At 35.4% G+C, this 13,398-nt stretch overlaps 1 protein-coding gene across 5 annotated transcripts in view; it reads right to left on the bottom strand.

Annotated features, from left to right (window-relative positions):
* The window catches only part of LPA1 (tetratricopeptide repeat (TPR)-containing protein), a 259,238-nt gene that overhangs the window by 11,052 nt on the left and 234,788 nt on the right, over positions 1 to 13,398 (bottom strand). Inside the window, exons 9-10 of one of the 5 annotated variants that reach the window (XM_089800232.1) lie at positions 8,956 to 9,096; positions 8,808 to 8,851 (exon numbers count right to left, since the gene is read on the bottom strand). The exons of 2 other annotated variants lie outside the window; for them this stretch is intronic. In XM_089800232.1, the coding sequence (XP_089656358.1) occupies positions 8,849 to 8,851; positions 8,956 to 9,096 (144 nt within the window). In that variant the 3' untranslated portion in view covers positions 8,808 to 8,848. Of the gene's footprint in view, positions 1 to 8,807; positions 8,852 to 8,955; positions 9,097 to 13,398 lie in introns of those variants that run through there. 2 more of the 5 variants (XM_089800231.1, XR_016356122.1) reach the window with 2 other exon arrangements.

The following is a 13,398-nucleotide window of genomic DNA, read 5'->3' as shown; positions in this document are numbered from 1 at the left end:
AGGGACATAATGAATTCAGCTATCTTTGGTATTGAGAACCACTGCCTACTGCCATTGGGAAATAGTCAACATTATAAGCAAAGGGAGCTTCTCGCAGAGAGGGCGGAGGGCGGCAAAGAAAAATTAGCAAGCTAAAACTAAAACCAACAAAGCAAGCTACACCTAAGCACAACAAAAACTGTATTTACAAAGAATAGGGTAAGAATCCCATACATTGAAGAATGCACTCAACCGCTCATGGGAAGTAACTAATTGGTTGTGAGAAGTATATGTCGGAGAGGAAAAACGGTTGACATGAGAAATGCATCACTCCAAGCAACCATCCTGCAACAACTGTGAGGAAAAACCCAAACACCATCTATTGAATGAGCCAGTTTGCATCACAAACACCATAATACCTGCCATCTTAGGAAAGGGAGTTAAACCTATGATAGGAGGAAGGTTGAGATATAATGCAAAGGTGTTCTAATCAAAATCTGAAATCAGATTCGTTGAGAATTTGTCCCTAGTGGATGCATCATTGACTTCATTTTCAAAACAAAAAGTCTCCATTACATGAGAATTATCAGGCAGCTCATCTTCATATTTAACTTCAAATACTTCCATTTCAGCCTGTGTAAATGACAACATAGGAATAGATAAGCTTTCCTCACATACCTTTTGAATGTCTTTGTGACTCTCCAATACTTTGGGCTGTAACCATCTCTCTTGATACGGTGTGCAATCAAATGAATATTTTGTCTCCTTATCAAGATGAGTAGTTTCTTTTTTTTCTTCACTTCTAATTCCTTTCTGTTCATGTTGATCTTCCATACTTTCTTGAAACAATATCAATGGCTGGACTTGCAATGGAAATTTCCTATGTTCCCCAGGGATGCATACCCGGCCTAAAAATAGAAGTTTCAAAAAGGGGGACATCCTAGGGACGGGGGGACGGGTATGGGACATCCCCGAGCTGTCCCCAAAAAAGACAAATTACTAGGGGACGTCCTTGAAACTCGGGGACGTTTGGTTTAAAAACGGGGGATGGATGGCCGTCCTCGGTATGGAAAGGGGACGCCTAGATGTCCCCCAACCGTACCGGGTACGGCCAGCCATCCCCCAATTTTTTTTAATTAAAAATTGAATATTAAAAAATAATTTTAAGGCTCCTTACTAGGTCATCGAGGTGGACCCCACCCCTCCAAATGCAGTAGGGGCAAAACAGGAGCAGCAATTTACTTCAATTTTCTATGCTATGTTTTTAACTTTTTTATGTTGAACGTGAACATGATTATGATACATTGATACTAATTACTTTATGGCAGCCCTCTAGCCTTTGGACATATAGCTTTAGGCATATTTAGATTTAAATTTTCAGATTTATCATGTTTATCATTATGATATTGTTCATTGATATTGATATGCATTTTGACGATTGAGTACTGAAATTAGATATTGTTTCCTAGATGGCATTCAAATGTTGTATGTTATGGTTCTATAATGTTTAAACTTTAAATGACATGCTTTGTGCTTAGTTTCATATGAATGACATGTATATTTGCAAATTTCAATGTATATTTAAAAATTTCCCTACATATATATATAGCCGTCCCCTACATCCCCAAAATCACCAAAAAAATTTGTCCTCCCGAAAACCCGTCCCACCATCCCCTATCATCCGAATACCAGAAACTCGGGGGAACATAGAAAATTTCAAAAGAAAAAGATTCAAATTCTAGAAAAGAGGTAGGCATTGATAGGCTTTCCTTTAACTTGTCATCAACAAGTTCTTTCTCAATAGGAGGCTGACGTAGTGCAAGGCAGGAGTATCCCCAAAGGAGATGTCCTAGCCCCCAGCTATACAACCATGCAGCGGAAACACAACAACAAGAAGCAATAATGCAAGTCTGATACCAAATTATAATACTTGATTTATAAAATATAACTAATTACATGCAATATGCCTAGTTGTAAGGCCAAATACAAAAGCAAATACAATAACAATCAGTTCTGCAGGATCCTTCAAGATCCAACTTACAAACCAATCTTAGCTAGCCCAGATCTGTAACATAACAGCAATCTGGAAGAAACCACCAAGGAAATCTAAACTTATGCTTGCAAGTCCACCAAGCAACCTCCTTGTTTTCCAACCGCAACCCTAGCTCTTCTCCAAGATCCAAGATCCGAGTGTAAACTACCTCACATTCGGTGCTCTATCCACACATTCACAACTCCATCACAATCCTGCTGTAAATTGCCTCACATTCGATGCTCTGTCCACAAACTTAGGAAAACTCGCCCTTTAGCTGCTCCCACCGATCACTATGTTGGTTATAAAAATCGATGGTTAGAAACGTACGAGCCTTGCCTGCTCGATTCTGGGTATCTAACTGATTTTGGCCAACGTGATAGGATTGAATCAAATCCTCTGCGCTTTTGGTTCCGTTGGACCAAGGCCTATTTACCTAAATCCTGAATAACAAAACTCGGATCCAATAGCAATTTACAATAATAAAACAAACTCCTCAATTAGCAAGTATCAAGGAAACTTTCTAGATTGTAGTTAATAATGATTTATCTTCAAACTTTGATTACTTTAAATTTGTATGTTGTTGAAAGGAAAAAATAAAATGAGTTATCTAACGAAATCAAATCCTTTTAAAGAAAAAGTTTGAGAAATGCCAACTTTGAAATTAAAGTTTATGAGCAAATTTACGATCAATGCCAAATTCTAATTGGGTGATAGAGTTAGACACATTCCTTACGTACAACTTTATGATATTGATGATATTATATTTGTTGATAATTCAATTATTAACGATGCCACAAATTGTTACACTTTTGCGTATTCCGATTAGTCTATCATGCTTTAACCCTTACGTGGACACAATAGATACAAGTAATGAAAAATACTATACCTTGCAGTACTTGTATTTATCAAATCTGAATAGCAAATGCACGATTTAATGTACTTATCGAAAACAATAAATTATAAATGAATAAACAAAAGAATCATAAAGGACAAGATATATATTCTAACTCTAAAACAGAATAAAATTCTTACGGATTACTTTGCCGGAAAAAATGATATTAAAGACACTTCAACCATCAGTGATCTATTCAACACCAACTTGATCCAATGCAACCTTGAGAAATTATGCCCAAAAATTTTCAATTCCTCCTGCTTAGTTCAAATCTCAAAACTCTTCCTTTGAAAGGAAGAAAATCTTAATAGTCTTTATACAAAAATAATAGACCTTAATAAAAGGTGTCTCAATGTGTTCTTGATTGGCACATGGTGCATATATATAAACATTCAAAAGGGCATCAGTTATCTTCCAAATGATGCAACCTTTTATAAAAAACTGAACATCGCACCTCTTCAATACTTTAACAAATTACACTTTACTAATACTCTTATAACCTTTCCGGAGCATAAATGGGAAATTCCTGTCTTCAAGAACTGAAAAACTCCAAAAACATTGCATAGGAAAAATGGCTACATGAATCCCGATTCACTCATTGTCTTTGAGAAACAATTTCCGCCAGATATCTTGCTTCATTTTGGGCTAGAACAAACGCATGTATGAAGGCATTTTCGGGATCTTTTCCTTGTATTTCAGCGAACAAATACATCCCGCTTCACTCAAATGTCAACCCGACTCCTTGCTTTAAACCTGCCCTCATTCTCTCATTTTCGTGGTCACCTCTTGCATGTGTCCCTTTAGGCAGAAAACCGTCAAAATATGCTATATCATATATCTTTTTGTTTGGGCGTCTCACTGTAGGATGAACTGGACTTCTTATGCATCTCATTGCTCGCTCTATGTATCCATTCGCACCTGTGAAAAACAAGAAGCAACGTTAGACATTTTATAATTGTTAATATGAAATCACCCACGCAAGAAGTCCCAATAGCGTATTTGCTCCACATAATTTATCCAGGTAACATCCAGGGGTCACTTGATTCAGTATGCCCATTCTAGGTTACATCGTGCTCCATCCTTATATAGTGTCTTGATGCGTGGTCATTTCAATAAAATCCCTTATATAATCTTTGTTTGTCGCTGGCAAAAGGATTCAATTCGAGCAAGCGGCGCTTTCAACAAACTAGGGGAAACAACATATCATATCTAGATCCAGTTCTCCATACTAAGACAAGATCCTGGTAGAACTATCACTGATTCTTCCTTATTCGGAATAGGCATCGAGATTAAATATTAATTTGTCTTCTACGTTTTCAAAACCCAGCAAATTGGAGGAGTTTTTAATGCCTGCATCCTGCATCCGTCAAGGTGAAGGTTTGCTTTCTATAGATATCACATCAGAGCAATCATAATTATCTACAGAGGCATTAATCATTTCTGAATTATCCAATATTACCTTCCCAGAATCGAATTGAGCCTAGGGAGAAAATGCAGTTGGTGATTGAGTAAACAATGACTGTCTGTACATTACCATCATATCTAGCTGGCCATCCTCTACATGGGTTGGCAGTGTTGCTGTCCCAATCTTCTACTCTGCTCTAAAAATTGGAAGGATGGATGAATTAATATAGCCTGTGGGTCTTGCTGATAAGGTTGATCCAGGTTTTGCAGTCCTGAACCTTCCTGTGAATATGATCGAACTCTTGGTTGCTGCAACATCATTATGTGCACTTCCTCCTTTTGCATGACCGTCCATTTTGGTAATGATGACAGTTCCCACTGAAACACTCTATTTCAAATGCCTGTGCTTGACCAAATGCCACTCGTCCAATACTACAAGTTTTACAAGATATGGTCTTGTTGCCACAGACACTTGCTGCATCTCTTCAATAAATGCAACTTCCTGCTTATGTCATCCACTTGTATATGTTACAAAGTGACAACAAAGATCACCAAGAATCATTGATACAGGATACCAGGATTGGACATTTCATAATATTTGCTTGCCACATAAATAACTAAGATCTGCCTGCACCTATCAGGATAAAGTGTATGATCCTAGGATTGCATATTTCACTGAAGACTTCAGAAACCTCCTTGATAAGACTACACTCTTAGCTTTAAATCTGCAATTGCTATCATTCGCAATTTAGTGTGATGAGGAGTATCAACTATCTCATATTCTTAGAAATTTTAATAGCCCATTCACTTGTTGTTGAACACATCACATGATCCTAAAACCGTCTGCACTTCATACTTGTGCCAAGTGTGCTCCTTGATGAATTGGCCAAAAAATGGGCTCCATCAGTGGCTCTTGCTGGGGACGTATACCCCTTGTGCGTATAGCAAGATCCCAGTTGTCTCTGGGGGAGCAGACCTGCCAAAAGATTATGAGCAATCAGTTCGTGGAATAATACAATACAGACATCAATAATAAAATAAGAATAAAAATACAAAGAAAAGGAAAAAGGAAATAGTACTCCCCTATACATGCTTACTGAAAGAATGGCTTGAGGTACTGTCTATGGATTGGAGAATCTTGTCTACGACCCTCTGTATCCTACAAAAATAAGATTGTTCTCCAGCTTTGTCAAAAATAATAAATGGTCCAAGCCACAAAGCCTCGAACTTACCATGCTTTCCTTTTTCCTGATCCTTGGCGTTCCACTTCAAAACCCAATCGCCTGTCTTAAAAGTTTGTTTGGAAGACCTTTTGTCATGAAAGAACTTGACCTGTTGCTGCTTATTTATATTTTGTTCCTATGCTAACCTTCTTACCTCATCTAGCTCAATTAATGCATTTAGCCTATTTTCCATAAAATTGATATCTTCTAATTGTTACTGAGTAACGAATTTGTAAACAGGCAGTAAATTATTCAAGGGAAGCTTTGCTTCTTTCCCATAGGCCAAGTTGAAAGGAGAGAAACCTGTTGACTTCTTTACCGTGATTCTATCCACCCACAATGCTGGATTCAGCTTCGAATCCCAAGCGTGCTTGTTGTTATCCAACATTCTTCTGATAATCTTCAAAATATTTTTGTTGCTAGATTCCGCCTGTCCATTGCCTTGGGGATGATAAGGAGACGAATATGAAACTGCAATGCCATATTTCCTACAAAACTCAGTAAATTCATTAAATCTAAAACACATACCGTTGTCTACTATGATCTTTTGAGGTACTTTGAATCTAGTCAAGATATTTTCAGTAAGAAACTTAATAACCACTTTACTTGTTGATTGCTAAGTGGGTATAGCTTTACCCATTTGGTAAAGTAATCGGTAGCTACTAAGATCTAGCGATGTCCACCACTTGACTTATCACTAATCTCTCCTATAAAATCAATTCCCCACATTTGGAAAAGTTCCTCTGCTTGTAATGTCCTTAAGGGGAGTGCGCCATCATACTTCAACTTACCAGAGAACTTTTGACAAGCTTTGCACTTTCGAACATAGTCATGACAATCCTTGAAAAGTTGAGGCTAGTAGTAACCTGCTTGTAATATCTTATGCGCAGTAGTCTTGGTTGAGAAATGACCACCGCAAACCCCTCATGCATATCTTTGAGAATAACTGCTAATTGAGCAATATCTAAACAAAATAATAGAATCCCATCCTGACTTTTCCAATAGAGATCTCCCTGAATTAAAACATACTTCGCAGCCTGTAACTTAATAGTTCTTTTCTGATTTTCATTCAAATCATCTCTACATTTAGTATGTTGTAAATAATACACTATATCTATGTACCAAGGGCACCTCCCAATACTAACTTTAGTATGTTCATCATCAATTTGGTTAACTTGCATGGCCTCCAAATTTGACTCCGCCATAAGCTTCGCTAATTCCTGCCCTCTACCCAATTTCGTGATTTGAATATCTATATTGAATTCTTGGATTTGATTTATCCAACAACATCGCCTCCCAGTAATTTCTGATTGTCTAAATATGTCTTCAATGGCAGCGTTTGGCACATAAGCAATAACCTCAGCTCTGACTAAATAAGGTCAAAAGGATTTCACTACCTTAACAAGAGCATAAGCCTCCTTTTCATTTATGTCATAGTTTAGTTCAGCTGCTTGTAAATTCTTGCTAAAGAATGCAATTGGGTGTTCATGCCCCTCGTCGTTCTTTTATAACATAATTGCAGCTATGGTATGGTAAGAAGCAAATGGAAATAATTGGAATGGTTTCTTAAAATCAGGAGAATTTAGAACCGAGGCTTCTTTTATAGCTTTCTTTATCTTAGCGAATGCCCCTACAACCTCATTATCCCAAGCAATTTTTGCTCCCTTCTTAAGCATCTTAGCAATAGGTTTTACAATTTCAGCAAAATTAGAAACAAATCTTCTCACAAAGTTGATTTGCCCAAAGAACGATTGGATTCCTTTAATTGTCTTAGGTATCTGAATATTGTCAATAACTGCTACCCTTTCTGGATTAATTCTTACCCCTTCCTTAGAGATGATATGCCCTAAAAGTTTTCCTTCAATGACTCCAAATTGACATTTTTTAGAATTCAAAGAAATTCAAAATTCAAGGGTTCTTATGAAGATCTTCTCTAGATGCTTACAATGGTCTTTTGCTTTCTTAGAATAAGCAGTGAGGTCATTTTGGTAGACCACCATGATTAAGTCAATTAATCCATCAAAAGCAACATCCATTGCCCTTTGAAAGGTAGCTCCCACATTTGTTAGCCCAAAAGGCATCCTAGCATAAACATAGGTACCCCAAGGTGTCATGAAGGCAGTTTTATACTGCTCAGATTCTTTAACTTTGACTTGATTGTAACCCGAGAATCAGTCCATCATAGATAATAATTCATTACCAGTTACCTTTTGTAATAAGATTTCCATATTAGATAATGCATAATTATCCTTAAGAGAAGATATGTACAAATTTTTGAAATCTATACATAAGTGAATATCACCATTCTTCTTTCTTACTAGGACTAAATTTGAAACCCACGTAGAGTGCCTGATAGGTTTAATAATTCCAGCATCTCTCAGTTTAATGAGTTCATCTTTCATTTTTGGAGCTAAAGTTGGATTTATTGGAGGTTGTCTTTGTCTAAAAGGTTTGGCATCAGGTTTTAAAGATATTTCATGTTGAAACAAATCTTCCCTATATGCTTTAAGCTCATCATAACTCCAAGCAAAGACATGTCTATATTTTCTTAACAAAACAATTAAGTCAGCCCTTATTTTTTATGACAATTTCTTTCCTATGTAAACCTTTTTGGGAGAACTTTCACTTCCTAAATTTATTTCCTCAATTTTATTTTGGATCTTAGTGGATTTGTTGTTTTTTGGACTTTCCTTTTCATCAAAAATTTGCTCTAAAACAACTAAACCCTTAGGTATTTTATTCGTTTTTAATTGCATTATTTCCTTTCCAAACAATGTTTCCTTACCGTCTTTCTCATCTACACACCCATTCCAATCAATGAATTGATTTTCATAATCCTCTTGACAAGTTAAAAATTAAATAATATCCTTATCATCTTCAAAAACTTGCCAGTTTTGGACATTGTCTAGTATCGAAGGTCTGTTTTTCATTTCAACTTGAATAACCTCATCGAAAGGGATATCTATCTGCCTAACAGCAAGATTTGCCATTATATCAGCTAGGTAATTCGTTGATCTATCAACCCATTTAATTGAAAAGGCATCAAAGAATTCTAGCAAATCCCACACATAATTTCAATATTGTTTTAACCTTGGGTTCGGAGTTGAAAATTTATGCCTAATTTGTGAAATAATTAAATCCGAATCCCCTAAGACAGCAAGCATTTTAATCCCATATGCCTTTGCGATACCAAGACCAATAATTAACGCCTCATATTCAGCAATGTTATTAGTACATTCAATATTTAACAAGAAAGAAAATTTAAAAGTTTTACCTGATGGCGAAATAAATATAATGCCAACCCCATTTCCTTCCTTACTACAAGCACCATCAAAAAACATTTGCCAAATATCATTATAACCTTCTTTTACATAAATTGAAATTGGATTAACAATTTTAGAGGTAGGTTTAGTTATGCTTACTTGGAAGTTGTCCATGTCAGATTGGCAAATATTGACTGCAGGATCCAGAATATAATCTTCAACTAAGTAGTATGACTGGGGTTCCTTTTCAATTCTAATTTTCTTCCCTCCTACAGGTATGGTAGCGTAAGACAAATCCAACTGCACATGACCACCAACCAAATTCGACCATTGCATAGATAACAACGTACCATAACTTGCTGATATCTCAACTATTGTAATGTCAGTTCTATATGATATATGCGAAAATGATGGAAAACAAAATTCAACATTTTTAATAATTCTGACTACAGGTATAGATCTGTTATCCATGGCATAGCATTTATCAAAATGAGTATCAACTTTAAGACCTATTTCTTTCATTACATCAGCAGACATGATATTGACTGCAGCACCAGAATCAATCATATAGTTCTTTACCAATTTATTATTTATCAACAGTGTTAAATAGAATGGGTCTACTTGATTTGACTTTTTATTTAATGTTGTTCCTAAATATACAATAGGTGTTTTTTTAACATCATCCTAATTGTTAATATCTTGCACACTAGATAGTATCTTCAAAGTCTCGTCCCTATTATCAGAAAATTTCATCATTTCCATTAGAGGCATAGCAATTTTTAACTGAGATAAAGCATGACTCATAAAACTCTGACAATCAAATATTTGTTTACCATTAGCTTGCATGACTAGTTGCTTGGTCATCCTATAAGATTGATTACCTTCTTTTTGTTTGGCTTGTGCTTGATTACCAGGCTTTTTAGATGCTTCAATCTACTGCTGATTTCTTGCAAATATACCAGTGGGACTTCCTTGATCAACATTATTGTCTTTATTCCTTCTTTGGTAAGTGTGCTTAGCATGCTCAACTGTTGCAATAGTATAAGCTCTTTTTCTTCTGCCATTAATCTGTGAAAAGTAGGTGTATCCTCCTCATCTAAAAACACTTGTTGAGCACACCGCTACTAGTTAGAGCCCCTGTAATAACAATCAGTATTTTGATCTTCATCCGTAGAGTCATCTTCATCTCTTCCCCATAGTGGTTCGGATGATATAGTGTTGACTACAGGTTTCTCTTCATTTTCCTGATTTTCTTCCTCAAAAACAGCTTGTGCAACAATACAATGTTTAGGATCATGGGGTAATCTGCAAGCATCACACCACTGGCCATCATCAACGATATTGACCTTCTTAAAAGGATTGGGAGTGTCTTTAGCATGACTCGGTCTTTCTGGTTTCCCATCTTTCCAATTAGTGTTGTATGGCATATCATGCAGTCTTACCCTATCATTTTTATTAAAGGGGGGTCTTTCATTTCTACTTTGTTTGACCTTTATCTCCTTTAACATATCCACTATTTCTTTAAATTCGTCCTTCTTAGGGTTTTTAGGATTGTATAATTTTGGATCATCACTCTCGTTGACTATTCCTGCTGCCTTCCTATCATCTTCAATTGTCGTGGCAATTTTGAAGGCTTGGGGCAGCGAAGGTGGTCTTTGAGATCTTATTTCATAGTGAGTTTTACTATCAAAAACACTTAAATAAAAATCAATCAAAAATGAATCCACAGGCCTAGTTTCCCTCAGAATCTTGTTGAGCACTTTGTTAAACCTTTTGTTGAATTCTGATACTGATTCATTTGAGTTCTTTTTAATGCTCGTTAATTCATGTGACACAAAGGATGTATCAATGTGATCCCCAAATTGCTCAACAAACTGATCCGCGAAATTACACCATCCAGAGATGGATCTATCTAGCAAACTTCTATACCATTCTGCAACATCCTCGGTTAATGATTGAACAAACAATTTCATGAATACATCTTCATGATCTTCCTCAAAATCTTCAATCACATTCTTTAGGTTAATAACATCTCTTTCAGCTGATTCAATTCCATTTCCTGAAAATTTTGGGATAGCATTCCTTAAGTCATTTGATATAAGATTCGGATATCCTTGAATCCCATTGAAATTAAGTTGTCTATATCGTTCGATTGCCATAGGTTACCTTATCACTTGATTTCTATTGCCTTGATTTTGCATCACATGTGCTTAAATGTTTTGATTATTGTTATTCTGATTCAGCCCATAAGGTTGTCTAATATTTCCACCATTTTGTTGAATTCCTCTATTATGTTGCCCATTGTTCCATGCCTGTTGATTGTTATGTCTTTTAAAATTATTATTTTGATTTCTATCTCTTTTGTTCTCATATAATGGATTATCACGACTAGTAGCAATTGTGCTTCCAAATTTTTTCTGTGAGGAGGATTGTACTTTGGTAGTGTGTTTTGATCTGACTTTTCTTCCCTCCATCTATTAGACCTCTGTTCATTATCAGCTTTAGGCGGGGAAGTGATAAGATCTTTTGATATTCCTATTTTTGCAAGGATCTCATCAGGCTGCATTTTTAATGTTTTTGCCAATATTGCACTATTACTGTTTGTAGTTTCAGCCATCTTCTTTATTATCATATCCCATTGCATTATTTGTTCTTGTTCATCATCATCCTCAATACGAGTTATCTCGCATTGAGGCTCTTCATCAACCCTAGAAATGTGAAAGAATGGGTTACAATTTTCCTCATCCTTTTCGAAACTGTTATGACTCGATTCACCTTTTTCGGGTTGTTTGCTGGTCCTTTCTTGGAAATTTCTCTGTCCCATGGAAAACATTTTTGCCTTTTGATTTTTACCTTTCTTGTTTCATGGCTTTTTCTCAAAAGTTAGTTGTGCAAATCTTTTAGGCTGGGGATTTATTGATCTTCTACCCCACATACACTTCAAAAGCAAACAATTGATACTAAGAATATAATATCCAAACAAGGTAGAGTCGCCAGTTTCTCTTAAACAGAAAGAAATAAAGATTTAGGTCTTTTATCCAACAGAGTTAATGCCAATAACTTGAGAACAATTTGCTGAAAATAAGAAAAGAACTTTTGTTTTAGTTGCTGTTTAGTATTTATGTGAAATGTATACAACTAAGATTCAAGCCCAAGCTTAAGATTTTTTAACACAATTTGAAATCTCAGAAAAGATTTGTAAATTTTATCCAAATGCTGATTAGAAATCTGAATATTAGAATTTGAAAATTATAAACAGCAAATGGAAATAATAAAAGAAAGCTTACTAATGTGTTTACGCTTGTAGTGAAAGAAACAAAATCAGAGAACTCACCACAAGGCTTGTGCTTAAATGAAACTCTATACTGGTCCTTGGAATAAGTAAACCTTACTTGCGATATCCCCAGTAGAGTCGCCAATCTGTTGGTTATCAAAATTGTTGGTTAGAAACCTACGAGCCTTGCTTGCTTGATGTTGGGTATCTAACTGATTTTGGCTAACGTAATAGGATTGAATCAAATCCTCTGCGCTTTTGGTTCCGTTGGACCAAGGCCTATTTACCTAAATCTTGGATAACAAAACTCGGATCCAAGATGATTTATAGTGGATTAAAATAATAAAACAAACTCCTCAACTGGCAAGTATCAAGGAAACTTTCTAGATTGTAGTTAATAATGATTTATCTTCAAACTTTGATTACTTTAAATTTGTATGTTGTTGAAAGGAAAAGACAAAGCAAGTTATCTAACGAAATCAAATCCTTTAAAGAAAAAGTTTGAGAAATGCTAGCATTTAAATTAAAGTTTATGAGCAAATTTATGATCAATGCCAAATTCTAATTGGGTGATAGAATCAGACACATATTCCTTACGTACAACTTTATGATATTGATGATATTATATTTGTTGATAATTTAATTATTAACGACGCCACAAATTGTTACACTTTCGCATATTCAGATTAGTCTATCATGCTTTAACCCTTATGTGGACACAATAGATACAAGTAAGGAAAAATACTATACCTTGCACTACTTGTATTTATCAAATCTGAATAGCAAATACACGATTTAATGTACTTATCGAAAACAATAAATTATAAACAAATAAACAACAAAATCATAAAGGACGAGATATATATTCTAACTCTAAAACAGAATAAAATTCTTATGGATTACTTTGCCAAAAAAAATGGTATTAAAGACACTTCAACCATCAGTGATCTATTCAACACCAACTTGATCCAATGCAACCTTGAGAAATTATGCCCAAAAATGTTCAATTCCTCCTACTTAGTTCAAATCTCAAAACTCTTCCTTTGAAAGGAAGAAAATCTTAATAGTCTTTAGACAAAAATAATACACCTTAATAAAAGCCGTTTCAATGTGTTCCTGATTGGCACATGGTGCATATATATAAACATTCAAAAGGGCATCAGTTATCTTCCAAACGGTTCGACCTTTTATAAAAAACTGAACATCACACCTCTTCAATACTCTAACAAATTACACTTTACTAATACTCTTCTAGTCTTTCCAGAGCATAAATGGAAAATTCTCATCTTCAAAAATTGAAAAACTTCAAAAACATCGCACAAGAAAAA

This window comes from Cupressus sempervirens, chromosome 9, assembly GCF_028749045.1.
Source record: "Cupressus sempervirens isolate cs-2001-9-10 chromosome 9, ASM2874904v1, whole genome shotgun sequence".
Lineage (NCBI taxonomy): Eukaryota > Viridiplantae > Streptophyta > Pinopsida > Cupressales > Cupressaceae > Cupressus > Cupressus sempervirens.
The sequence above is the reverse complement of the archived record's forward strand: the minus strand, read 5'-3'. Positions and strand labels throughout refer to the sequence as shown.